This window comes from Lissotriton helveticus, chromosome 3_1 (genome assembly GCF_964261635.1).
Source record: "Lissotriton helveticus chromosome 3_1, aLisHel1.1, whole genome shotgun sequence".
Lineage (NCBI taxonomy): Eukaryota > Metazoa > Chordata > Amphibia > Caudata > Salamandridae > Lissotriton > Lissotriton helveticus.
The window spans coordinates 237785220-237812716 of NC_136061.1; the positions used below are offsets into that span (position 1 = coordinate 237785220).

Sequence of the window (27497 nt, forward strand, 5' to 3'; positions counted from 1 at the left end):
TTATTAGGCAGCACCTAACAAATGTATGCTTCAAGCAGTGAGCTAGTGCAGAGGGGTACCCGGGAAGGTGAACTGGACTTCAGCTGATTGAGGATAAAGGTTGAATACATGTTAAGGGATGTAGAGAAGTTGACAGATCTTTCACAAGTTGGGGAAGTGTGGCATGGGGGAAACAGTTGGGGTTGTTAATTCATATAAGGAACCCAGCAGAAGAGAGGACAATAAGAAACTGTATGGGAGGGGGTGCTGATGGTGATCACAAACTCTGCTTGGACCTACCGGGTGTGCAAGGGGAAGTTAGGGAGGTTCAAGGTGAGAATGGCTGGGTGCCTGTGTGCATTGTTCAATGCTTATGTGCAGTTATAAAAACAACAACAAAAAATATTTCAAAAAAGTCCATTGTTTATTCCAAGCATATGCTTCCAATGTTGCTTTAAAACATTAAGCTCTGTCTAAATCAATTATTAATCGCACCTTCTCGGTAGTTAGCTTGACAGCCGGATTCCTATGGAACAAGAGCAAGGAGTAGTTTCTTACCTGTAACTCCAGTTCTGTAGTAGGGGTATCCCTGTTATAGTCATAATCTAGTGAATAGTCCCGCTCATGTGCGGGGACCCCGGAGCAATCAAAAATAATCTCATAAACTGTCTTCTGTGCAGTCCTGCATAGACACTTGAGAGAATTAAAGACAAATAATGCAGCCTATACATGCAAGGCTACACTGTCCAGTACTTCAACTAGAAATGCAAAAGATATTCCACCAATATAATATTCAGCACAGTCTGCCAAGTTTCACCCACAGAGAAGACTTCCCCCTTCACCAAATCCTTTGAATGATAAAGAGGAAGGTATGGACAGACAAGCTGGCATAGGCTGGCATTATGTGGCTTACAAAGGAATACCGTGCCTTTAAGGAAACTTTCCAGAACTCTCTTGGTATCCCAGAATGCACAGCAACTCCCTCCACTTTCAGTTCTTTTTGGAGGTGTATAAAGCTAGACCTGTAGCATTCCATAATCCATCCTTTTCTCCCCCGGGGAGGAGGGCGGGCGCTTATGACTATAACAGAGATACCCCTACTACAGAACTGTAGTTACAGGTAAGAAACTACTCCTTCTGTAGTAGGGGATCTCTGTGTATAGTCATAATCTAGTGAATAGAATGGCATGCCCATCCCCACAACCAAACCGGCGGTGGAGGAAAAAGACAACACCACTACTGTGCAAACAGATTTCGTAACGAAGCCTGCCCATCCTGAGCATCTGCTCTGACATCAGAGTCCAGACAGTAGTGCTTCGCAAAAGGTATGGACCGACTTCCACGTCGCAGCCCTGCAGATGTCTGCAATGGGAACATTATGGAGCAAAGCTGTTGTCGCAACTTTGCCCCTGGTGGAATGAGCCTTAGGCTTACCCCCTAAGGTCTTACTAGCCTTTTGATAACATAACTGGATACAGGACACAATCCACCTAGAGATGGACTGTTTAGAGGTAGCAAGACCAGTCCTGACCGACCCATAGTTGATAAACAATTGGTCTGACCTACAAATATCCTTGGTTTTATCCAGATAGAATTTCAACACCCTTCTGACATCCAGGGAATGTAGAGATCTTTCCGCTGGAGTGGAAGGATTCTGAAAAAACGTAGGTAAAGTTATAGTCTGGTTAACATGAAAATCAGAAATCAACTTAGGAAGGAACTTAGGGTGAGTGCGCATCACAACCGTAGCAGCATGAAATACAGTATATGGTTCCTGGCAACACAATGCCTGAATTTCACTCACCCTGCGGGCCGATGTAATGGCCACGAGGGACGCCGCCTTCCAGGACAGGTGCTGCAGCGAAGCCTTATGGATAGGTTCAAAAGGCTCCTTCATCAACCTGGACAGCACCACATTCAGCTCCCATGAAGGCGAAGGAAGCCGACAGGAGGAAACATTTTCTTCAAGCCTTCCAAAAAATCCTTTATCACAGGAATCTGGAAGAAGGATGTCTGTGAAGGGCATTTCCTGTAGGCAGTCAGCGCAGCGAGATGAACCTTAATAGAATGGAAATTAAGGCCAGACTGCGCCAAACGCAAAAGATATGGAAGGAGGACATCTTCCTTGCATGTCGTCGGATCATAGTTCTTGGACGTGCACCAGACGCAGAATCTCTTCCACTTGTAACCATAGGAAGTCCTAGTGGAAGGCCGCTTAGACTCCTTCAGTATGTCCATACAATCTTCAGGAAGATTCAAATGGCCATATTGCACTATCTCAGGAGCCATACCGCCAAACTCAAAGACGAGAGGTTGGGGTGCACCATCTGCCCCCCGAACTTCATGAGAAGGTCCGGCCGGCACGTCAGCCGTATGTGAGGAAGGAGAGACCGGTGAAGCAGGTCCGTGAACCACCACTCTCTGGGCCATTCCGGAGCAATGAGGATCATTCGCGCCCTGGATTGGGACAGCTTGATGAGCACCGCCGGAATCAGGGGAATGGGCGGAAAAGCGTACAGAAAGCTGTTCGACCAGTTGATCCATAACGCATTCCCCAGAGTCCCCTGCTGGTAATACTTGGATGCGAAGTCTCGGCATTTGCTGTTGTTGGCGGTGGCGAACAGATCTACGTCTGGAGTGCCCCACCTGGCGAAGACGTCTTCGAGGACTTCATCGTTTATGACCCACTCGTGGTTTTCCTGGATCAGTCTGCTGAGTGCGTCCGCCTGAGCATTCTGCACACCTGGCAGATGGGTAGCTAGTAGCCAGTGCCAGATCGCCTGCGCTTCCTGTGACAGTGTGCACGATTTCGAGCCCCCCTGCTTGTTGAGGTAATACATCATGGTCGTATTGTCCGTCTGTACAAGCAGAGAGTTGGTCTGGAAGGACGGATGAAAGGACTTCAGCGCCAAGCGAACAGCTCAGAGTTCCAGGAAATTGATGTGGTACGTGGACTCCATCGGGGACCACATTCCTTGAATCTGCAACTGTCCGGAATGCGCTCCCCAGCCGTGTAGAGAAGCATCCATCATGATAGTCTGAGTGGGAATGTCCTTGTGGAACGGAACCCCCTTGAGGAGGTTCTCTGCGAACACCACCATCTCCAGGACTGCTGAGCGTGCAGAGACAGTTGTATCCTGTCGTCCCAGTTCCCTTGCCTCTGGTCCCACTGATCCTCCAAACATTCCTGCAGCGGCCGCATGTGTAGGCACGCATGTGGAGTGAGGAAGATACAAGAGGCCATCGGCCCCAGTAGAGAAGACACCGTCCTCACTGTTGTAGATGGAACAGCTATGAGAGCCTGAGCCTTCCGAAGAAGCGAAAAGCGTCTCTCCTCCGAAGGAGACACGCTTGCTGACAGCGTATTGATGGAGGCTCCCAAGTACTGTAGGCACTGGACCGGAGTCGGGACCGACTTGGACATGTTTATGTGCAATCCCAGCTGGTTCAACAGAACGGCCGTCCTATTGAAGTGCAACTGCGCTTCCTGGAAGGTGGAGGCTTTGATCAACCAATCGTCCAGGTAAGGGTAAACAAACACCTTGTTCTCTCTCAGGTGTGCCGCCACCACTGCCATGCACTTTGAAAAAGTCCTGGAAGCAGACTTCAGTCCAAACGGGAGTACGGTGTATTAGTAATGATTGACGCCGACTTGGAAGCGCAGGTTCTTCCGGTGTTTCCGTGCAATGAGCCCATGGAAGTACGCATCCTGTAGATCTATCGCGTAAAGCCAGTCTCCCCTTTGCAGCTGAGGGTAAATCTGGTGCAAAGACAGCATGCAAAACTTTTCCCTGCGAATCAATTTGTTTGCTTGTCGCAAATCCAGAATGGGCCTGAACTCGTTGTAGTCTTTCTTGCGCACCAGAAAGAAGCGTGAGTAAAGACCCTTTCCCCTTTGAGACAGAGGTACTTCTTCTATCGCCCTTTTTCTTAACAGGGTATCTGCCTCCGCCTGGAGCTCACGCAGTTGGAACTGCGAGCAAACCGGTGTAATCGCTGGAGGCGGGCTGAGAAAACCAAGACTGTATCCATTGCAAACAATATTCGGCACCCACTTGTCCTGAGTAATTTTTCTCCACTCTGCAAAGTAATTTTGTATGCGTTCCCCCTCCGGAGCGGGTAACGGAAGAGGGGAAAGTAGCACCTCAGGGCTTAGACCCGGCTGGGCCCTTGTTCGCGCAGGAGGACTGCTGACCACCTCTGCCTCTCTGGCGCTTTTGGAACGGCCGCCGCTGGTACTGCTGCTGTTGTTACTGTCCAGCCTGCCGACCTTGCCCTCTGCCCTGTGCACCGTAACGCCTCTGGAACGAGCGGAAGGTCTTCCTCTGTTCCTTCGGCTTCTCCAACCCAACAGCCGTCGGGGTTTCAGCCTCCGCCTTCTTGCGGGCCATCTCCTCATCTGCATGTTTGCCGAACAGGGTCGCTCCTGAAAACGGTAGAATGGCGACCCTCTGCTGGGCCTCTGGCTTCAGTGACGTCAGATGCAGCCAGGCATGGCATCGCAGGTTGATCCCATGGCAGTACCCGTGGGCTGCCAAGAGCGAGGAATCCGCGGCCGAGCTTATCACCTGGTTAGAGACCATCATCCCTTCATTAATGATCTCTTGGAATTCCTCTCTTTTGTCCTTGGGAAGGTGTTCCAGGAACTGCTGCAAGGACTCCCATAAGGCCCGATCGTAACGGCCCAATAGGGCCGAGGCACTCGCAGCCTTCATAGACGTGAAGGCCGTACCGCAGACTTTCCTGCCGGCCGAGTCCATCAAGCGGCTCTCCTTGTCAGGAGGTAGCGTCGACGACGGGCGGTGGAGTGCTGTTTTCTCGCCGCCGTCACTATCACCGAGTCCGGTACAGGGTCCGAGCGAAGGAACGCCGGGTCTGAGACCAGGGCCCTGTATTTCTTTTGCAGCCTTGAAGGTGCCGATTTTGTAGAGGCTGGGGTGAGGAAGAGCTCCATGGCCGGTTCTTCCAGCCCTGGTACCAGGGGCAACAACGGGCGAGACAGCTATTCTTATGCAGGGTCTCGAAGATGACGTGGGCACCGTGAGTGTAATGCCCAGTTTTGCCGCCCCACGTAACAACACCTCTTGGAAGGAGACGATGTTGTCTACTGGGGACACCCTCCTCCGAGGGGAGTCCGACAATGTTGGCGAATAGTCCCAGGCACTGGACGAGTCCGTGTGGCGGGACCTAGACCTGTCCGATCTGTGACCCTGACTTCAGGTTAGGTCGCCCCCACGCCGCTGCCGCCTGCTCTCCCCGGTCTCCTGTTGCCTCCTGCCGCTCATTTTTTCCCGCCGCTGCGCGCTGCGGCCCTGCCCCCCCGTCTCCCCATTCGCCGCCCCGCTCCCGCCATCCAGCTGCTCCTCTCTCCTGTCAGCACTCTTATGCAGACCACGAAGCGACCGCGCGCAGCAGACGCGCGCAGAAGGCGTGCCTAAGGCGTACCTAAGGCAAGCCCGTCTGTGCCCGTCCGCGTCTGGACCGCGCCCAGCGCCAGGACCCCTGGCCCCCGACGATGCCAGCCCACGCGACAAACTTACGACGCCGCCACCCTCAACGCACTCAACGCCGGCCGGAACCCCGCCTGCCACCGAGCCAACCCGAAACGCACCCACGGACCCTTCACCTGCCAAGCCTGCAAATTCTCCTGCCTCCGAACCGGCACCGCTCCTGCCAAGCCAGGGACCAGCAGCACTCACCTCAAGTGCATCCTGCTCAACACCCGCTCCGTCCACAGACACGTCGTTGAACTCTGGAACCTCCTCGACACAACCTCACCAGACGTGCCTTCCTCACAGAAACCTGGATGAACGCCTCCTCAGCCCACGACATCGCCATAGTCATCCCGGAGGGCTACAAGATCGCCCGGAGGGACCACATCAACCAAACCGGAGGAGGCATCGCCATCGTCCACAAAAACATCATCCGAATCACGACCAACTCCGATGACACCCTCACCGCTGCCGAGCACCTCCACTTTCAGATACACACCGACCCCAAGACCACCCTCAGAGGCACTCTCATCTACAGACCCCCGGGACCACGCACACAATTCAGCGAAGCCATCGCAGACTTCATCAGCCAGCACGCCCTTACCTCCTCAGACTACATCCTCCTAGGAGACCTCAACTTCCACCTGGAGAACAACAATGACAGCAACATCGCCGCCCTCCCGTACAACCTCGCCTACCTCGGACTCAAGCAACTGGTGAACAACCCCACCCACTACGCCGGTCACACGCTAGACCCCATCTTCTCCTCCAGCAAGCACATCTCCTTCAGCCACTCTACCGGACTACACTGGACAGATCACAGCTGCGTCCACTTCAACTTCAGGAGAACCACGAACCAGCACCACCCGCAACAGGTTCCCCGCAGAAGCTGGAGCAAGATCACCGCCGACCAACTCACCACCTCCCTCAGCCAGAACCCTCCCACCAACACGAGGGACCCCAACGAAGCAGCCCGCAACCTCACACAGTGGCTCACCAACTGCGCCAATGACCTCGCGCCACTGAAGAACCCTCCCAACAGACCCGGCAGCAAGAAAGCCTCGTGGTTCACCAACAACCTCAAAAACTCCAAGAAAACCTGCCACACCCTCGAGAAAGCCTGGCGCCACCACCAGACAATGGAGAACATGACAGCCCTCAAGAACGCCACCCGCAAACACCACCAGCTGATCCGCACCACCAAAAGGACAACATTCAAAGAACGTCTGGACAACAACACCCACAATAGCAAGGAACTCTTCAACATCGTTAAAGAGCTCTCCAACCCCAGCGCCTGCATCAACGACATCACACCCTCGCAAGACCTCTGCGACTCACTCGCCTAGTTCTTTCACCGCAAGATCGCCGACATACACAACAGCTTCGGCGAGACCACGCACCCAACCACAGAACCAGCGCCCCCCACCACCACCCTCTGCAACTGGACCCCGATCAGCACCGAAGACACCACCCGCACGATGAACACCATCCACTCCGGCTCCCCCGACGACATCAGGTCCCTGCTCGACAACGGCTGTACTCATCCTCCTGGACCTCTCAGCAGCCTTCGACACCGTATGTCACCGCACCCTGATACAACGCCTCAGCAACACCGGAATCCAAGGAACAGCCTTGGAGTGTATCATCTCGTTCCTCGCCAGAAGAACCCGGAGAGTCCGCCTTCCCCCCGTTCCGATCCGTGGCCACCGAAGTCATCTGCGGCGTTCCGCAAGGATCCTCGCTCAGCCCCACCCTCTTCAACTTCTACATGAGCCCCCTGGCAGCCATCGCACGCCAACACAACCTAAACATCATCTCCTACGCCGACGACACCCAGATGATCCTCTCCCTCTCCAACGACACCGCCAGAGCCAGCCTCCAGGAAGGAATGAAGGACGTCGCGTAATGGATGAAGCTCAGCCGTCTGAAACTGAACTCAGACAAGACGGAAGTCCTCATCCTGGGACCATCTCCCTCTGCCTGGGACGACTCCTGGTGGCCCCCTGCCCTGGGCACCGCCCCCAAGCCAACGGACCATGCTCGCAACCTGGGCTTCATTCTGGACTCCTCCCTCACGATGTCCAAGCAAGTCAACGCCGTCTCGTCATCCTGCTTTAACACCCTGCGCATGCTCCGAAAGATCTTCCGGTGGATCCCCACCAAAACCAGGAAGATGGTCACCCAGGCCCTCGTCACCAGCCGACTGGACTACGGGAACACCCTCTACACTGGAACCACAGCCAAACTCCAGAAAAGACTCCAGCGCATACAAAACGCTTCTGTACGACTCATCCTGGACATCCCTCGTCACAGCCACATCTCTGCCCAATTGAAAGACCTGCACCAGTTCCCCGTCAACAAGAGGATCACGTTCAGACTCCTCACCCAAGCACACAAGGCTCTCCACGACATAGGCCCCAAATACCTCAACAGCCGCCTCGCATTCTACACACCCACTCGCCAGCTCCGATCCGCCAGCCTCGCCTTTGCCACCGTCCCACGAATTCGCAGATCCACGAATTCGCAGATCCACCGCCGGAGGAAGATTCTTCTCCTACCTGGCGGCCAAGACATGGAACTCCCTTCCCACCCACCTACGGCTGACCCAGGATCATCTCTCCTACAGGAAACAACTCAAGACCTGGCTGTTCGAGCAGTAGTGACTCCCCCTCCCCCCAGCGCCTTGAGACCCTAGCGGGTGAGTAGCACGCTCTACAAATTTGCTGATTGATTGATTGTCCCTCCTGTGGCGCCGTCGGGACCGTGTGGAAGAACGGCGGTCACTTCTGGATCTATCCCTCCGTCTGGAGCGAGATCTCGACCTCCTCGACCTCGGTCTGTCCACTGGCCGTAAAGGAGGGAGCCTAGGACATGGAAGCCCCGTAGGTGGTGTCGGGAGATGAGGTAAATAGGTATACCTTGGAGGAGGTGGCGATGGAAGAGGAGGCGGTTTATGGGGGGGGACAGGAGGCGGTGGAGGCGTAGGATTACGCGGAGGAGGGTCCTTGGGCAACGGGGGAGGTGTAGGCGTCCTGGCCGTGAGGGCGAAAAGGTCTGGGAGTACTCCGAGCCCGGAGACTCTACCACTCTTCTTCTTTTCCGCGCCGGCCTTGATGGGGGTGACCTAGAGGCCGACCTCCTCGTGGACGAGCGACGGCGCTGTGAAAAGGCGGACTACCGAGCCCTGGGACTCCGTCCTGGTCTTAGAAAGCCTCCTGGACGTCGATTTTCTCCTTCTCGACGCTGACCTCCTCTTTGACGTCGAGCGTCTCGGCGTCGAACACCTTCTCGACGTCGATGAACGCCTTCTCGACGTCGATGATCTTCCTCTTCTTGATGTCGACGATCTTCGTCTTGACGACAAACGTCGAGTAGACGCCGGACGGGGGTGTCGCCTCGACGGCGAGCGCAAGTGTCTTCCAGACCCTTCACGACGTCGATGGCGTCTCGACGACAAAGCGGTCCTCGACGTCGACCTCGTCCGAGGTCTCGACGTCACTCCCTTCGACGTCGCTTCGACCCAGAGCCCAGGGGAGACAGGGAGCAGACGGTGGTCATCCCTCTCGACGCCGACGTCGAGGCTATTGACGTCAACTGAGACCGGGGACGTTTTCTGGCCTTCTCATTCCTGGGGAGCCCCCCAGAGGCCGAAGTACGGGCAGAGGAAGAGGCCTCTCCATGGCCAGACGCACCTTGATCTTGCTGTCTTCTTTGCTCCAGTCCTCGGAGCAGAGTCTTCTCTCTGTCCTTCAGGGTCCTGTTGGAGAACTGCTGGCAGATCTCACAATCCAAAGGGACATGAGAAGAAGGGAGACAGAGGATACACACCCTGTGTGGATCAGATTTGGCCTTCTTCCTGGTACACTCAGGACATTTGTCAAATAAGGAAGGCATATCTAACAAAAGAGTGGCCAAAATCACCAGAAAACTCCAGCAAAGGGAAGAAGGAACAAAAACACGTCGAGTGAAACACTCTTATCACTTTAAAAGTGCAAACAAATTTAGACAAAACACCCAAAAAGGGAGAGCTCAATGCTCCAGGGTCCTGCTAGCAGGAGCCGGAAAAAATAACTGAAAGTGGAGGGAGTTGCTGTGCATTCTGGGATACCAAGAGAGTTCTGGAAAGTTTCCTTAAAGGCACAGTATGCCATTTTAAGCCACATAATGGCAGCCTATGAGGGGCTTGTCTGTCCATACCTTCCTCTCTATCATTCTAAGGATTTGGTGAAGGGGGAAGTTTTCTCAGTGGATGAAACTTGGCAGACTGTGCTGAATATGATATTGGTGGAATATCTTTTGCATTTCTAGTTGAAGTACTAGACAGTGTAGCCTTGCATGTATAGGCTGCATTATTTGTCTTTAATTCTCTCTTAAGTGTCTATGCAGGACTGCACAGAAGACAGTTTAAGAGATTATTTTTGATTGCTCCGGGGTCCCCGCACATGAGCAGGACTATTCACTAGATTATGACTATACACAGAGATACCCTACTACAGAATCGGGGATTACTGGCTCCAGCTGCATCAATTGCAGATGGAAACCACTTGTTTCCTGAGCACAAAGGTCTATTGGACCCCAAACTGGATAACCAAGTACCCCTCTCCAACACTTGAAGTGGTTAGACATGCTGAATACAGTTTACACAACAATGTCAGCTAATAAAATCAACACACAGTCAATGCTTCACTTTACAAAATACATACACGATGAATAAACTGCACATAAACCAAGATACCCAGTTAAAATCATATCTCTCCAAGACTGTATGGGCCAGAGTTTCAAACCCAGGCAGTATTACAATGCCTTGAAGCTAAGCACTACAAAAAGTTAACATCTGACAAATACAGACTAGGTTGTACAGTGTTTCCTTTCAAAGCTAGGACAAATGAGCCAATACTTGTATTGTCATTATTTGACTTCAGCAGATGATATGAAGTCACATATTCTCAGTCCACACACTGTTCCGCCATTCAGATGTACCCACCCTTCTACTGCTCTGTGGTACCAGGGTTCCAGTATTTAGGCACATTTACTGAAGTACCACTAAGGTTACTGGCCTAGCTGTACAAGGGTAGTGGCTGGTTAGGGTGCCAGCACGACCGGATACTCTCAGATGACACAAAAAGGGGTGGGGGTGTTCACTCAAGCCCATTGGTCACAGTCTAGAGTCTGACATCACCCACTGGGATGGTGCCACTTGTTACTGGTGGAGAACAAGCAACAACAAATTTGGAGATTATACAAGTCTTAGAGCAGGGACCAAGGGTTCAAATCATATGTTCTTCAAAGAAGGCAATCTTCTCTAGCTACAGGCAGTAACAGAAAGCACCAACAGGCTCCCCAAAGACAGAGAGAGGAGGGGTCATTGACCAAGCAGTCTCACTTTCAATGAAAGTAAAGAGCATCCCTGGTTTCTCTCGTTACCGTTGTGCAGCAAATTTCCTTAAATTGTGATATTGCCTCACGTTGCCTTGTGGTTCAACATGGTTGCCCCTCCTGAACCACCTCCCACAGCCACCACAGGTAGCTGGTTTTATTCTGGGATGCTGTAAAATCCTCTGCCTTGTGAGCTGATGTCCAACTCCTTCCCTCAGGCTGGTAAATTCCTTTTCGACACACAATCTGTCACAGAAACAATTTCTCAAGCCTAAAACCAGCTCCCAGGTCTGTCAGGGACAATTGCAATAAAAGATGATTCCAGTACTGGTCCACTACTCACTCAGTCACACTGGAGGCTGTTCCTTCTCAGAATTAGAACCCCCCCCCCACTGGCCAATGAGGGTAGTCCTTTACCAAACCATGATGAACAGGTTAAGGTGGTCTGCTATTTTGAATCCTGGGAGCCCCTCAAATTCTAGGGGCATATTTCCTGCAGGAATACTACATGGAGGAGACCCTGCCATCATCCTCTTGAGTCTGTGCTATCCCCAGGAAGCAATAGTAACTAACTCCAGGCTAGGAAGCAATGATCATCACCCAGCAGAAGGCAAGTCTGAGCTAAACACAGATGAGGGGTGTTCCTTTTCCTAACCATCAAGCTTCTACAAGGATACTCCGGAGCTCAAAAGTTAACAGAACTGATACCAACTCACTAACAAACACAGAGGCTCAAAAATCTGTCCCTACTCAGTGAAGACTCATGCTTTCAACATGCATTGCTCAGACATGACAGATGTGAAAAAACAGGTATGGGAGGCTACACATAATGTATCATTAAGGATGTGGTAACCAACCAGTCTCAAAGGGTGCAGGCACCCTTGACTATAAATGATTGCTGCCACCACTAACAGTCTTCCATAGTATTGGCAAAGAGGACAGGAGCGGCTACCAGTAAAAAGTTAAATTCTAGAGTCCCAGTCCATGTAAACAGGGAGACCTGCAGTACACATGCATAATTCCTAATCACAGAGGTTAAAAAAAACAAAAAGAACAAAGGAAAGAAATACACATACTGCAACTTTCTAGTGAATTGCCAGGAAAGCATCACAGAGTCAGGAAGCATACTCTCCGGAGTCATGCAAAAGAATTTCCATCCCAACAGCTTTATTCTGACCAACAAGTGTTTCGTAAATTGGGTGGCTAATCCAGGCACTCTTACAGTACAATATTAAGTATCCATAATCTGAGATGTGCCTGGCAGCTGTTTTAAGTAACAGACATGTACTTTTGGAAGTAACCCAGTACCTTGTGATGTATGATCCTCAGTAGACCTGTATCCCAAGTAGTAAAACTATATTATAACAATAATATGTTTCTGTTGAGATTTTAAGGACTAGTAATCAAATAGTCTGCAGTTGTGGCAGCACATATGTAATAGCAGTCTTGGCAAGAACACTATTACAAACTAGCACATGGGTTTAGGATCATACATCGCAAGATGGCAGGCTAATTAAGAGAAAGCCTTTTACGTTGACTGCTACTATGCACGTCTCAGACTACGGGTACACAATATTGAATAAAGTCCCGATTAAGGCACTGTTTACCAACACGACTGAAGAAGAATGTGACAGCTGGAAGAACATATTCAAGCAACTACCAAAAACTGATTTGGACTGAGCTTTATAGATTAAAGAAAAGTTAGAAGCAACCGCTTGAAAACAATAAACTTTTTTAAACTGATGTGCAAAAAGCTTCATACAAATTGCGTAGAGGGGTACATCAGTGCTCCTCTTTTTAAGACTCTAGGGACTGGTTATCTACAGTGTGTTGCACCATTCAGTATTTGATATTAGCTTTAGTCTACCCATATTAAGAGCACTTCCTGTAGTGTGTGTTCCTTTATCACTCCAATAAACTCTGAGCACTCCTTTTTAATGCCCGTTTTGAATACTTCACTGTACAAACAGTTTTTTAAAGAACAGCTTGCTTTTAACATCCAACCACATACTGTGTTTGTTACACAATTATAGGCTATTAAACAAATACTTTGAATGTTAGGATGATCCCAAATGGAAAATGACAACTGCTTACATAACATGTTCCAAAGTGATGGCATATAAAGATGCTTATAGTCATTTTTCTTGTGAAAAACACGGAAGCAAATAGGTCTATCATTTTCGGAAAATATTATTTAAACCCACAAATATAAAATATGTGCACGGCTTCACTTATGAGACATTGCCTCAAGGGAGCCAGACAGCAAACTGAAAAACATGTTTTAACTAAATGCTAGATAACTACCATTTAACTAAAAACGTCCTTGCATTGTGACTAGGAAACAAACACGTGCTTTCTAAATATGAAACATGGGAGCAATGCAATATATCCCAAAATATATGCAAAGGAGAACAACATGCACATTTTAAGGTTGTTTTACGGAAATATTTACTACGTCTTAAAAACAACGTATAGGCAGCAAACAATAGGGAATACTGCAATCGTTAACTGGCTGATTTTAGCCTATGTACTAAACTCATAATACGTGAAAGATTTACCCTGCAACCGATAACCAATAATCCAAAGAAAACATAATTCGGTTCGACATCTTACAACATCCTGAATAATGTTTTATTATTATCAATTCTAGCTGAAAACGTACATTTTCTGGACATATTACTGCAACATCCCACAATAATTTGTAGCCAAAATAAAATCGTCAGAAGTGAACATGGTTAACCTACCTTCCTTTGCCAAGTACAATTCTTTAAATTTTGCCCTTCTCTGATTAAACTCTTGCTCTAGTTGCTGCTTTACAGTTTGAAACTCTGCATTTTTTTCTTCCAATTCTGCAACACGTTGGTGGAGAGCCACTAAGAAAATAAGACAAATATTTCTTAAACGATCTTGCCTGGTTACAAATTAAAAATCAAATTTTGGAATTACTTTGTGCTTTTAATGGGGTACATATTTAACGCATTTATGGAAACATGTAGTGATGTTACAAGAGTGGTAAGGACGGCAAAAAGTTACAAGAAGCTATACATTTTTGATTATTCACTAATATGGGTCCACACACTGCTGTAAACACAGCATACGAATTGGATGTTTTGCAAATACATGCTGAACAATTAATGGAAAACTACAGTGGCCGCTTTTTTGGGGATAAATTGAATTTGAAACACAGAACTACAATGACATTCTTGTCGATTAAACATTTTTCAGGAAAAGAAAGGACTGCTTTTACTGACCATTCTCTCCAGACATGCATGGACCATCACTGTGCTTGTGAACGCAAAATTTGAAAAGATAACCACAAGCAGAAGATAAATCTGGATACATCTGATCCGTTAAGCCACTGAGACACAGCCGGAGTCAGAAGGTTAAAGGACATACACCTGTTCAAGCAGAGGAAAGGGGTGATCTTCCTCAGCCCCTTCGCCCCATCACCTCTCAAACCACAGACCCTCCTCTATATTTTCACCTCAACTACAAACAGCTTTAGTTCTCTGCTGGAGCGACCCAACACATAATGTACTTAGAGTGAGCTATGATTCAGCCCATTGCTCGTGCTGGATGGCGTTTCTGTTTATAGCAAGTATCTGCTCTTGAATGAATAGTTTTTCTCAATATTCTTGCATTTGTCCCACCAAGGAGCCCTTTGGTCTCAGTTTTCGGACTATACGATATAATTATTAATATATAAATATATATCTATATCTATATATATATTCACTGAAAAACCATAGGTTTTAGGGACATTATAGTTAGTTGGACATTTCTCTCATACAAAACCATAGAAATTCCCCTGTTATAGTTAGTTCAGCTAACTATAACTTGCACACCCGCAATGCACTGCTGATGAAGTCACAAATTACATCACTGATGACATCACTGATGACATCATCCAGTGACTGTTTTTCTTTAAGTTATATATATATATATATATATATATATATATATATATATATATATATATATATATATATATATATATATATATATATATATATACACATACACACACACCAAGGTGTATTGAAGAATGATTGGGTGTAGAAGTGTCTGGATGGAGGGTTTAGTAGGTGCATGACTAACTGTTTAAGTGAGTGATTACATGCGTCTTACTGAATGCATTGGTTAGTGACTAAACTGTGTGAATGTCTGTATCAGTCTGTCTGTTGTATAAGCTGCTTCATGGGTTGGTCAGTAGCTACATGAGTGACTATATGGGTTATTGATTGGTTGCCTGAGTATTTGTATGGGTGCCCGAGTGTGTGTGTGGGGGTGGGTAGAAGGTGTGTAACTCTGTGCATAGATGTTTGAGTGGTTGATTCACTGTGTGTATGGGTTCAAGAGTGCATGTAGAAACAGCTGTATGGGTGAGTGAATGGATGTCTCAACGGTACATGTCTAAGTAACTACATATGTAAAAGGCAGTGCGTGTGAGAGTTGAAGTACATAAATGACTATAAGTGAGAGTCTGTTATTGTGAGAGTGGCTGTATGGATGAGTGTGTACTTGTGTCAGTGATTGTATAAGAGAGTAAGTATGCGTTTATTTCTGTTTGAATAAGTTATGTAGTGTGTGTATAACTGTATAGGTGAGTAAATGGGAGTGTGATTGATACTTTGCATGACTGACTACATGTGTGAGTAACTGGATGAGTGGTGGTGTGTGAGTGTCTGTATAGGTGTACGAGTGCATACAGTAGTGTTGTATTGATGAGTGAACGCATGTATGAGTGACTGTATAGGTGAATGAATGAATGTGTGTTTTGACCTAGCACTCAATGAGTGAGTATGTAGTAACTGGTATTAGTGTATCCGCTGTACTTACTAGACTGTTGCTGTTGTCGCCGTTAGGCTTTCCAGACTTTTTACTCTCGCCTTTGCTGACACCCGGCCTCCCTGTGTCCCAGGAGGGATCGACCGCCCTCCCGCAACGCTACAACTTGCAGCACCCGCTTCGCGGGCGCTGCTGCGCGGTGAGTGGCGTGGGGTCGAGGCTGGGAGAGCACTCGCGCTGTTGGGTCTGTCCCAGGAGGAGGAGCACCGAGACAACATCGAGGGAGCGCGCCGCAGGGACTCAAAAGACCAGGAGTCCCTGCGCAGCACAGGTGTGCACGGGCGCGCCCCCAGGAAGACACGCCCCCTGCTTGCAAAACCTCCTCATATTTAGCAGCTTACCGCATAGCGGGACGCGAGCGGGACGCCGAGCGAAGCCCGGGCAAAGGGCGGGCCCTCTGTGGCCCTCAGAGGCCAGAAGAGGCCAGGCTGGGCCACCCCCCTGAAAAATCGCACTTTACAACTCTTGATCCAGGCTCCTAGTCGGTTACATCTGCTCTAGTAAAATCTACCATCTGTATTCAGCACTACAGATTATGAGGAAGACCAGCAAGAAGCCCAAGATGCCCACCTTAAGGTCAAGCGCAAAAAATAAAATGGATCCTCCACCGCCACTACCAACACTGACCGCGATTGACAAAATGCTCAAACAAACAATAGGGGCAGTGTCAAATGCTATCGCAGATACAGAAAGAAGAATGTCACTACCACCTGTGACAATTATTCAGGAAACTCAGGAATCCCTCATTAACCTGACCGAGGCCTCTCGAGACTCGGTAGAGGAATTCAACACCAGCTTGCCCCTCTCTCCCTCTTCTTTTGCTGACCTACCTTGCGCGCAGGTCTCTGCAGATACTCGTAGCGAGAGATCTGCTGTACAAACACACAACCATACTAACGCTCCCTGCAGCATTGAGAAAAATCTGCATAAGGAGGGCCCTAAACGTGGGGGGGAAAAAGGATCATCAAAAGTATCCTCTAAAACTAGAAATCACAACTTGGTTACACCAATAAACCCACCTGCTTCGGGAATACCGTGTTGGATCACCAATATGGTTGCTGACCTTAAAACGGACCTCGAACATTCAATTACTGTGCTGCTAAAACCCCTCATAGCTAAAATAGACAGACTAACCTCAATTGTAAACAACAGAGGGAATGGCACAAAATCCCAACCAGGGCAAGAAGGCGGTTTAAGAAAACAGACCGATGTTACACCCCATAGCCAAACTAAGGACAAGGTCCCTACGATCCCTGATGCGCCTACAAAAACCCCAAATAGAGCCAGTCAAAAAAGTAGCAAAGATAAGCAAAAGGTTTCCTCTACATCAGACAGAGGGAAAAGCAGCAGAAAAACAACGACTGAAAATAACAAATCAAACCCAGGACCTCCCCAAACGTTGGAAGCAAACAACGCCCAAACTCCCAACGTGAACCCAAAGCCTCCGCCGACTGTACCAACTAAAGAAAACAAAACATCTACTCGCTTTAGGTCAATTAACCTCCCGCCCGAAGCACTGCCCTATGTAGTGGTGTTAACAGGAGTTCCACCTCTAAGGGAAGGCCAACGGGAAACACAAATAGAACTGAAAAACAAATGCGCACAGTGGCTACAAACACACAGACCCTTGCCCCCCAATTTTTTGGGGGGAATCCTGTCTGTAAGAAGAGGGGAGTGGATCGGTAAAGGCACCAAGACCATAGCAGGGGATATAATTACGATAAATTTTAGAGATATGGACGCAGTCAATTTTATCTGTAATGCCCCCCCTAGCTATACCCGAACACAGATCCACCCGGTACATTTGTCTTATTTCTATCCCTTTGCACCCCAAAGAATCAGGCAGAACAACAGAACCTTCCCTAATAACTTACCATATCCTGGTATCCACTATGGTCCACCACAATGGCAAAGACCAAACTTTGCCATGCCAAACTACGACTCCTCCCTAATGCAATACGCACACTGGAACAGATTCAGTGCGCTGGAAGAGGTCGATTGACAGGGATGGGACAATCAGTCTCCCAAGACTGAGAGGTTGAAGGTGGAAAATCCACCACTAACAGGAAGGGAAAAAGGGATGGACAATGAAATAGTGGACGTGCCCAACAGAGGAGGATACACCAAAATCCCGAATACCAGCCTTGGAAGAGAAAAAGGGACAAACCCGCCAAATATTCTTAGCGACACTCATCTCAACAATGCCACCTTAACAGAAATAAGCAAACAGGTTACGCCCCTACCAGAAGAACCAAAAAGGACCATTAAAGAAATGACGCCACCAAATCTACTAATAGCATCCTGGAACATTGCAGGACTAGCGGCCAAGTTTGAATCACAGGAATGGCTGAGTTACATCAAAAAATTCCAAATCATTTGCCTGCAGGAAACTTGGGCCCTAGAATTAAATGACTACAGCCTGGAAGGATACAAAAGCTTTTGTGTCCCAGCCAAAAAAGTAACCTCTGGGAGAGCAAGTGGGGGCCTGGCCATATATGTCAACCTAGACATTAAGGGCACTTGGAGTAACATCAAATGGGCCTCACATAACCTACAAGTTCTAAGGTTCAACTCAGCAAGAATAACCTTTTTCCTAGTTAATTGGTACAATTCCCCAGCATTGATGGAGAGGGGAAAAGTCATTTTCGAATTAGAGGAATGCTTAAGAAACAAACCTTTTACACAAGACACCAAATGAATTGAGCGTAATACTAACGGGAGATTTTAACTGTCATTTATGCGACAAACTAAAACCTTTTAATAAAGACTGGTCAAGATGCACTTTAATGAAAGGCCCACACTTTGCACATACAAAAGAGGGATGGGATTTGGAGAGATTAACGAAAAGGAACAACTTAAACCAAACGCTAGACCTTGTGGCATTGGGCGAACTAGGAGAACTGACACCAACGTACAAAGGAAGAGGGTGCCACTCCTACATTGATTTTATTCTAGTCTCGCCCATCCTAAAAAGAAACATTACCAGCACTAAAATAGAGGCCAGCAGTTTTAGTGATCATAACCCGGTCTTTATTGCAATTGAAGGTTTTGATTTTAACACATGCCCAAAGAAACCTGACACCGTGGAAAAAGCTGTGGATCAGGGAAGAAGAATTAAATGGGTAAAAATTGATGGGGTCAGTTTTTATAAAAAATTATTAATAGATGCTTCAGATGCAATTGACAAATGCTTAGACCCAAGTGTATGCGGGGACCGGGTGGTCAAGGCTTTCGAAGAAATCGCACAACACGTAAATAATTCACTAACAACCACGGGATCTAACAAAATGAATTCAAATCCCCGCTGGTTTGATGCGAACTGCACCAAGGCGCTTAAAGAACTGAAGGATAGCCTCCACTGCAAACCAAGGGATAAGATCAGGGTGACAAAGAGCCGAGCGGAGTATAAAAAGACCTTGAAAATCCGCAAGCAAAACCTACAGAACCAGGCCTGGGAGGACTTAAGGAACGCCGCTGAAAGAAAAGACATTGTTAGCTTCTGGAAAGTGATTAATTCCCCTTGCTTCCAGGACCAAGGGGCTCCAAAAATCACAAACATCATCTTACCGGAGCAATGGCAGACCCACTTCCAGAGACTATATAACCACTCAAATCACCTAGCCCTGGAGGATACATCGAGGAAACATCAGCCGGCAAAGCTAGACTTCTCTTTGAAAGAAGTCAAAAGGGGAATAACTGGACTAAGTAAAAATAAGGCCCCGGGCCCGGACGGAATTCCACCAGACCTGTACCTGAGTCAACCTGATTGGTGGGCACCGTTACTCACCAGGGTTTTAAACGAGGCGGTGGTGGCAGGTCTACCCCAGTCCTGGTCAACGGCGACCATAGTCCCAATTTACAAGAAAGGGAACCGCGACGACCCCCAATGCTACCGACCCATATCGCTTATAGACGTGACCGCAAAAGTTCTAGGGCGAGTCATCCTACAGCGATTGCAAGATTGGGCCGAGGAACATCAAATCCTCTCAGAAATGCAATACGGCTTCAGGAAAGGCAGATCTACTACTGACCAATGTTTAAATCTTTACCTCCTGATAGCCAAATATACCATCGTGGGAAAGGGGTCCATCCACATGGGGTTTATGGACCTTTCAGCGGCTTTCCACCGTGTAAATAGGAGAAAGCTCTGGAGCATGTTAGTAGAACTAGGAGTGGACCAACCGCTAGTGGACACCTTGCAAAACCTCCACCGGAACACCACTGCAAGTGTAAGGTACAGCCAAGAGGGTAAGAAGACCGACCCCTTCACTTGCACTAGTGGAGTAAGGCAAGGATGTATCCTTGCGCCCTTTTTGTTCTCCATTTACATTAATTCGCTGGAAAAAGACCTGCTTAAACTCAAGGTGGACTCACCCCAAATCGGTCATCGTGCGGTACCTGTGTTATTATACGCCGATGACGCGGTTTTGCTTGCTAGAACCCCCGTTGGCCTGCAAAAACTGATTGATGGGTTTGTCAGATTTATGGACAAACTAGACCTGGCAACTAATCTGGAAAAATCCTATATCATGTGCGTCGGAAAACCTACAAAAGGATCTTTTTCCTTTCACATTGGGTCACACAAAATCGACAAAGTTCAGACCTTTTCGTATTTGGGGGTACTATTTGATCATCACCTCACTTTTAAACCCTTGGTCGAAAAACATTCTACGAAACTTACAGCCTCAGTAGGAGCTATCATGGGATATGGGCAAAGACTGGGAAAATGGTCCCCGGAACAAATCCTGAACCTTTATAGGGCAATTTGTTGCGCGAAAGTCTCTTATGGCGCAGAAGTGTGGGGCTTCTTGGATAGTAAAGCCCAGCAGATACAGACTGAAGAAAACAAATTTATGAGGAGAATTTTGAAGGTCCCTCAGAGCGTATCGGCCCACGTAATCCATGAAGAACTAGGAGAACTCTTCATAGAAGATAAAATCAAAATTAAACCCCTCCTGGCATGGGTCAAAATATGGACTAACCCAGAGGCCGGCCTAACAAGACAAATCATCGAGGACTGCCTCAAAAAAGATAAAGGTGATATCATCCCTTGGCTGAAATATGTAAAGAAATCCCTAGCCGAAATCGATTGCACAAACTTTTTCACATCCCCAGACTCTATAACATCTGAGAGTAAATCATTGGTAAAGAACCTCTTCTTGGCACAGCTCAAGCTATTAAGAGCAGAAAAAGAAAATTGTAAACCCACAAATTCCACCTATAACGAACTCACAGCAAAGCATGGAATGGAACCTTATTTAAGAGTCATGTTTAACGCCCAGGACCGCTTTGTCATGACACGGTTCAGACTAAACATGCTACATCATATTCTTGCGGTCCCGGCAGGGTTTACTCACACACTGGCGGAGAAGGGTACCTGCGGCTGCGACCACAGGTCTCCGCAGGATACCCTTCATTTTATCCTATTGTGTCCATTTTATACTATGCCTAGACGTAAGTTCCTGGTGGGGATTCTGAAAGACATAAAACCTAAACATGCAAGAACGGCCCTGAGATTCCTACAGGAAGCAGAGGACGCATACACCCTCTTTTGCACCATAAATTTTATTCGTGTAGCGATAAGACTAAGAAATACTAGAGAAAATTGACCATTGACATTTGCCTGTCCCCATGATGAGTTAAATTGCACGAACATTTTGATCAAGGACTCCCGTATTTAGTGATTTATTTATGTGTTACACTAAAAGCTTTTTATGTGTGTACTTTGTATTTGTGCTTTTATGGTGTCTTTTTAAGAACCGAATAAAGATTATAAATTGAAAATTGAATTGAACTGGTATTAGTGTGTCTATGTTTTCGAAAATTGTAGTCTGTTTTTTTACAGTGGGTGTATTAAAGGTTATATTAGAGTGTGAGGAGGTGCATCAGATTTTTACGTGGATGATGTCATCAGTGATGTCATTTGAGATGTCATTAGTGATGTCACTGACCATGTCATGATTGATGTAATATGTGATGTCATCAGCAGTGCATTGTGGGTGCACGAGTTATAGTTAGCTGAACTAACTATAACAGAAGAATTTCTATGGGTTTGTACGAGAGAAATGTCCAACTAACTATAATGTCCCTGAAACCTATGGTTTTTTCAGTGAATTTCTAAGGTTTTTTAAATGCTTATTTCTCACTATAACGTGCCTGAAACCTATGGTCTTTTCAGTGAATTTCTAATGCTTTTTAATAATGGAATTTTGCTATTTGTCATTAGTATTGTTTTTTGCACTGCTGTTGAAGTCATATATTACATCACTGATGACCTGCTCAGTGACATCAGTGATGAAATCACTGATAACATCTCAAATGACATCACTGATGACATCATCAACAGGCTGTGTGTTTCTAAAAAGTTAAAGAATGTTTTATGTTTATATGCGAATGTATAGTCAAGAGTGATTTGTTGCGTTAGAACCTGTTTATGTGCTAGTGTCTGTATGCGTGGGTGGGTGTGTGACTGCATGGATGAGTGACTGAATAAATCTGTGCATGTACGCATTTATGAGTGTATGAGCTAAGGACTGTATTGGTGACTGAATGTATGTATAGCTTCATTGGTAAATGCAACAATGTGTTACTGATATATGTGTAAGTAATTACAAATGTAAAAGGCTGTATTTTATAGATTTAGAGTATATAAGTGAGTATATGTGACAGCAAATGATTGGGACAGTGGGTCCATGGATAAGTATGTGGTTATGTCACTAATTGTTAAACACAGTACACATGTGTATGAATAACTGATGTGCAATGGAAATAATTATTTGGGTTCCTCACTATGTTTTAGATTAACTGTTAGGGTAAGTAGCAGTGTGTAAGTATTTATATATGTGTATGAGTGGATATATTAGTGGCTGTATTGATGAATGACTGTGTACAGCACACTGTATGAATTTGTGGGTGGATGTGTATGTAGATCTATAAATCAGTAAGCAGCTATGTAGTAACGGCTATTGGAATGACCATGGTTTCCATATTAGTGGTATGAACTTTTGAGTGAGTATATGAAAGGTATTTTTTGGTTGTGAAGAGCTGCATCAGATGATCAGTAAACAGCTATGTAGTAACTGCTATTGGTATGAGCATGGTTTCTATATAGGTGGTTGTACTTGTGAGTGGGTGTATGAAAGGTGTTATTTAGTTTTGAGGAACTGCATCATATGATCACGTGAATGATGTCATCAGTGATGTCATTTGAGATGTTATCAGTATTGTCATGAGTGAAGTCACTGAGCTGGTCATGAGTGATGTAATATGTGACGTCATCAGCAGTGCATTGCGGGGGAGCAAGTTAAAATTAGCTCCACTAACTATAACGGGTGAATGTCTCTGGTTTTGTATCAGTGAAATGTCCAATTAACTATAATGTCTCTGAAACCTATTGTATTTTAGTGAATTTCAAAGGTTTTTTTTTTAAATACGAATTTCTAAATCTAATGTTCTTTATACCTGTTTTTTTCAGTGAATTTCAAAGGTTTTTATAAATGCTAATTTCTAACTACAATGTCCCTGAAACCTATATTGTTTTTAAGTAAATTTTAAAAAGACGTGTATACTTTTTGTAGTGAAAAACTAACTGTAACAGTAGTCTGTTATAATTTAACGATGATTAAAACTTAATTATCACTAATTAACATATAAGTGTGGGAAAAGTGTGACACAGCAGCTATGATACCCGACTTCGAACAACAGCGTACACAGTTTGATTCCCACCGCATGTCAGCCCACCTCTAAGTCACTGTGAGCAATACCTTTCTTAATCTTCGCGACACACCCCAGCGCCGGGACACCTCTTTGTACGCTTTACAAATGCTAGCATTTTTTTTATTTAAAACCATAGTGATAAGAAATATTGCCACATATTATTTCTCTGCTATTCTGAACGATATTTTTTATTTCTTCTATTTAAAATTACGGCAATTAATAGATGTTTTTATTCACGAGAAAGGAAATAACAAGGTTTGTCGGGTAATAGTTTTAAAGCTCTCCAACGTATGTACATATTAAGGTGCTTATACGTGTGAGGATCGAAATCGAAACCTTTACCGCTTCACATTTTGCAACTTTTCCCAACACGTGCACAAGTTAAACAGTGAAAACGTGAGCACGTGTCAACTGTAAAACGTGACATCTAAATGGGCGGAGCCGCATGTTCCTTCCATAGACTACTCAATAACCTAAAAGTATATAAACCACACCTATTGATCGATTACTTTTGTTTTAGCGAATTATTTACGCGTGTCCATTTGGTTAACGCCCACCAACTCTGCCGGCCACAGGCTCGACCCAGTCTTCTCCTCAAGCCCGCACGTCTCCATCAGCCACACCACCGAACTCCTCTGGACCGACCACCGCTGCATCAGCCCATCCACCGAATCCTCCAACATCGACGTCGCTGCCCACAACATCAGACGCTGGATCGAGGACTGCACCAACAACCTTGCCCCGCTGAAGAAACCCCCCCATAGAGACACCAGCAAGAAGGCCAGCTGGTTCACTGCAGAACTCCTAGAATCCAAGCAAGCCTGCCGGAAACTAGAGAAGAAATGGCACAGTGAACAAACTCCGGACAGTCACGCAGCACACAAGGACGCTGTCCGCAACCACCACCACCTCATCAGGGCTGCCGAGAAGACCTCCTTCAAAGACCGCCTCAACAACAACACACACAACAGCAAGGAGCTCTTCAACATCGTGAAGGAACTCTCCAACCCCAGCTCGAACACCAATGACATCCAAGCCCTATGCGACTCCCTCGCCACCTTCTTCCACCGCAAGATAGCAGACTTCCACGACAGATTCAACACCCAGACAGCCCCAACAGACAGCAACACCACAGACCCTCCGCACACCATCGACCACGTCCCCATGCTAGCCTGGACCACTGGACCAGCGTGAGCGTCGATGACACCCTCAAGACCATGAGCACAATCCACTCCGGCTCTCCGTCAGACCCATTCCCACACCACGTCTTCAAGAAAGCAAGCAGCTCCATCACACCCCACCTACGCAACGTCATCAATCTCTCCCTTGAGACCGCAAACTTCCCAGAGAGATGGAAACACGCCGAGGTCAACGCCCTACCCAAAAAACCCAAGGCAGACCCAAGAGACCTTAAGAACTTCCGACCCATCTCTCTGATCCCCTTCCCGGCCAAGGTCATCGAGAAAATCGTTAACAGACAGCTAACCCGATACCTCGGTCATGGACCCTTCCCAGTCAGGGTTCCGCAGCAACCACAGCACCGAGACCGCCCTCATTGCCGCCACCGACGACATCAGGACCCTGCTAGACAACAGGGAGACTGCAGTACTCATCCTATTAGACCTCTCCGCCGCCTTCGACATCGTCTGCCACCGCGCACGCCTCCACACCGCAGGGATCCGAGACAGGGCTCTGGAATGGACCACCTCCTTTCTCTCCGGCAGAACCCAGAGCGTCCGCCTCCCCGTTCCGTTCCAAAGCCTCCGAGATCATCTGCGGTGTACCGCAAGGATCCTCCCTCAGCCCGACACTGTTCAACACTTACATGGCCCCGCTTGCACACGTAGCCCGACAGCACAACCTCAACATAATCTCCTACGCCGACGACACTCAACTGATCCTCTCCCTCACCAAGTACCCCATCACTGCCAAAGCCAACCTCAATGAAGGAATGAAGGCCGTCGTCGACTGGATGAAAATCAGCCGTCTGAAGCCGAACTCGGACGAGACGGAGGTCCACATCCTCGGCTCCAACCCGTCAGCCTGGGTCAACTCCTGGTGACCAACGGCACAGGGGGCAGACCCGACCCCCACCCACCACGCACGCAACCTGGGAATCATCCTCGACTCAACGCTCTCAATGACGAAGCAGGAGGAGGAGACGGCGATGACTTGCTTGAACACCCTCCGCATGCTCCGCAAGATCTACAGATGGATCCCGGCAGATACAAGAAAGACAGTCACCCAGGCCCTCGTCAGCAGCAGACTCGACTACGGAAACGCCCTCTACGCGGGAGCCCCGACCAAGCTCATCAATCGACTACAACACATCCAAAACGCCTCGGCACGACTGATCCTTGATGTACCACGACACGGCCACATCACCCCCCATCTGAGAAACCTGCACTGGCTCCCCGTCAACAATAGGATATCCTTTAGGCTCCTCATCCACGCACACAAGGCACTCCAGAAGACCGGCCCAGCCTACCTCAACAGACGGCTCTCCTACACTCCCAACAGCCAGCTACGCTCCGCCGACCTCTCACTCGCCACCGTCCCGCACATCCGAAGAACAACCACCGGCAGGAGATCCTTCTCCTACCTCGCCGCCAAGACATGGAACACCCTCCCACAGAGCCTACGACAGACCCCAGATCTGCTGACCTTCAAGAGGACACTAAAGACCTGGCTGTACGATCAGTAGCGGCCCCCACCTCCACCCAACGCCTTGAGACCCTCGCGGGTATGTAGTGCGCTTAACAAATGACTGATTGATTGATTGTAATAATCAAAGTAGAGAGGACCTCAGAGGTGTTGGTGACCCGTCGACGCGAAGGCACTTTCAGGTCTGAGCTAAGAGACAGTCCCCTTCAGGAAGCCAGGCAGTAGGCTCCCACCGTACACTGGCAGTATCGACTACAGCAAGTATAGCTCGGTGCTGAAGGATTGCAAGTGCATAGCACTCTGCTGTGTTTAGCACCACTTGACCTACACTTACATCACTTCCATTAAACCTGCAGTCAGAACTCATCGGTGCTAGATATCCCAGTGTTGCCACTTTACTCTTGTTGATTTTACAGCTCTTCACGGATGTTCTGCTTCAGCACGGATGGTTAAATCCACATTTCAGTGGAGCTTTCTTCTATCACATTGGTAATTTTCACAACACAAAAGATTGAGATGGGGCTTCTACTACTAAAAAATATTTCTGACCACCAACAGGAAATCCTGTTACTATAGAGCATGCGTTTCAACGTAAAATCTCAGCGATAGCCTCAATAACTAAGATTTCCACACACTCAATCCAAGGTTTTTTTTTTAAACTCAAGGCCCAATAATCTTCGCAGGCCCGGTCAACCTCTCAGATCAAGCCTAGCCTACAGACATGAAGCAACCCAACAATACACTGGGAGCCTCAGGCAGGGTTGGGATTGGGGTCACAATTCGGCCTGGGCAGCTCCAAAAAGTGCCCCACATTTGCAGATAGAAACCTTTAGTTAGGTCAATGGAGCTAAATGATAACAAACATTTGTGGAAATAAAAGTGATTTGAAGTTTATTGTTGGTTCATGTAGATTAAGTTATCTGCCCGGAAGCACATGATGTACGAACTGTCGCTGGGACTTGAGCCTGGTTTCCCAGTTTCAAAGTCAACTACGGTCACAATCTTTCCCTGTTGACTATAACTGTTATCTGGCAGTCAAAGAAGTATAGAAGAAAGTGATAAACCTCCGCTGCTTGCATGGAGTGGAGTAGGACAAAAATAAACTGAGGCGCTCCCGCAATGGTCTCCACGCCCAAACTACCCGCTAGAACCAATTAGCGGTGCTCTGTAAACAAAGAACTTGTCTACAAACTTACCTGCTGCTGCGATTGTTGCCGCACTGGTCCCCCCGCGCCCTACGCTTCCCTCTCACCACCGCAGCCGAGTTGGAGCTACTGTCAGGTGGGGGGTCGCCATCTTGGACGAGGAGTGGGTCGGCAGTCTAGTGTTCGCCCCTCCCGCCAATTCTCCAGTATAAATGGCAACAGGAAGCGCAGTGGACGAACGCAGCGGGCGTGCCGGGAGCACGCCGAAGGTGCGCCT

At 47.6% G+C, this 27497-nt stretch overlaps 1 protein-coding gene across 2 annotated transcripts in view; it reads right to left on the minus strand.

Annotated features, from left to right (window-relative positions):
• Window positions 1-27497, minus strand: part of RABEP1 (rabaptin, RAB GTPase binding effector protein 1) — a 919122-nt gene that overhangs the window by 726195 nt on the left and 165430 nt on the right. For both annotated transcript variants that reach the window (XM_078679701.1, XM_078679700.1), the window contains exon 2: window positions 13592-13720. In XM_078679701.1, the coding sequence (XP_078535827.1) occupies window positions 13592-13720 (129 nt within the window). The remainder of the gene's footprint in view (window positions 1-13591; window positions 13721-27497) is intronic.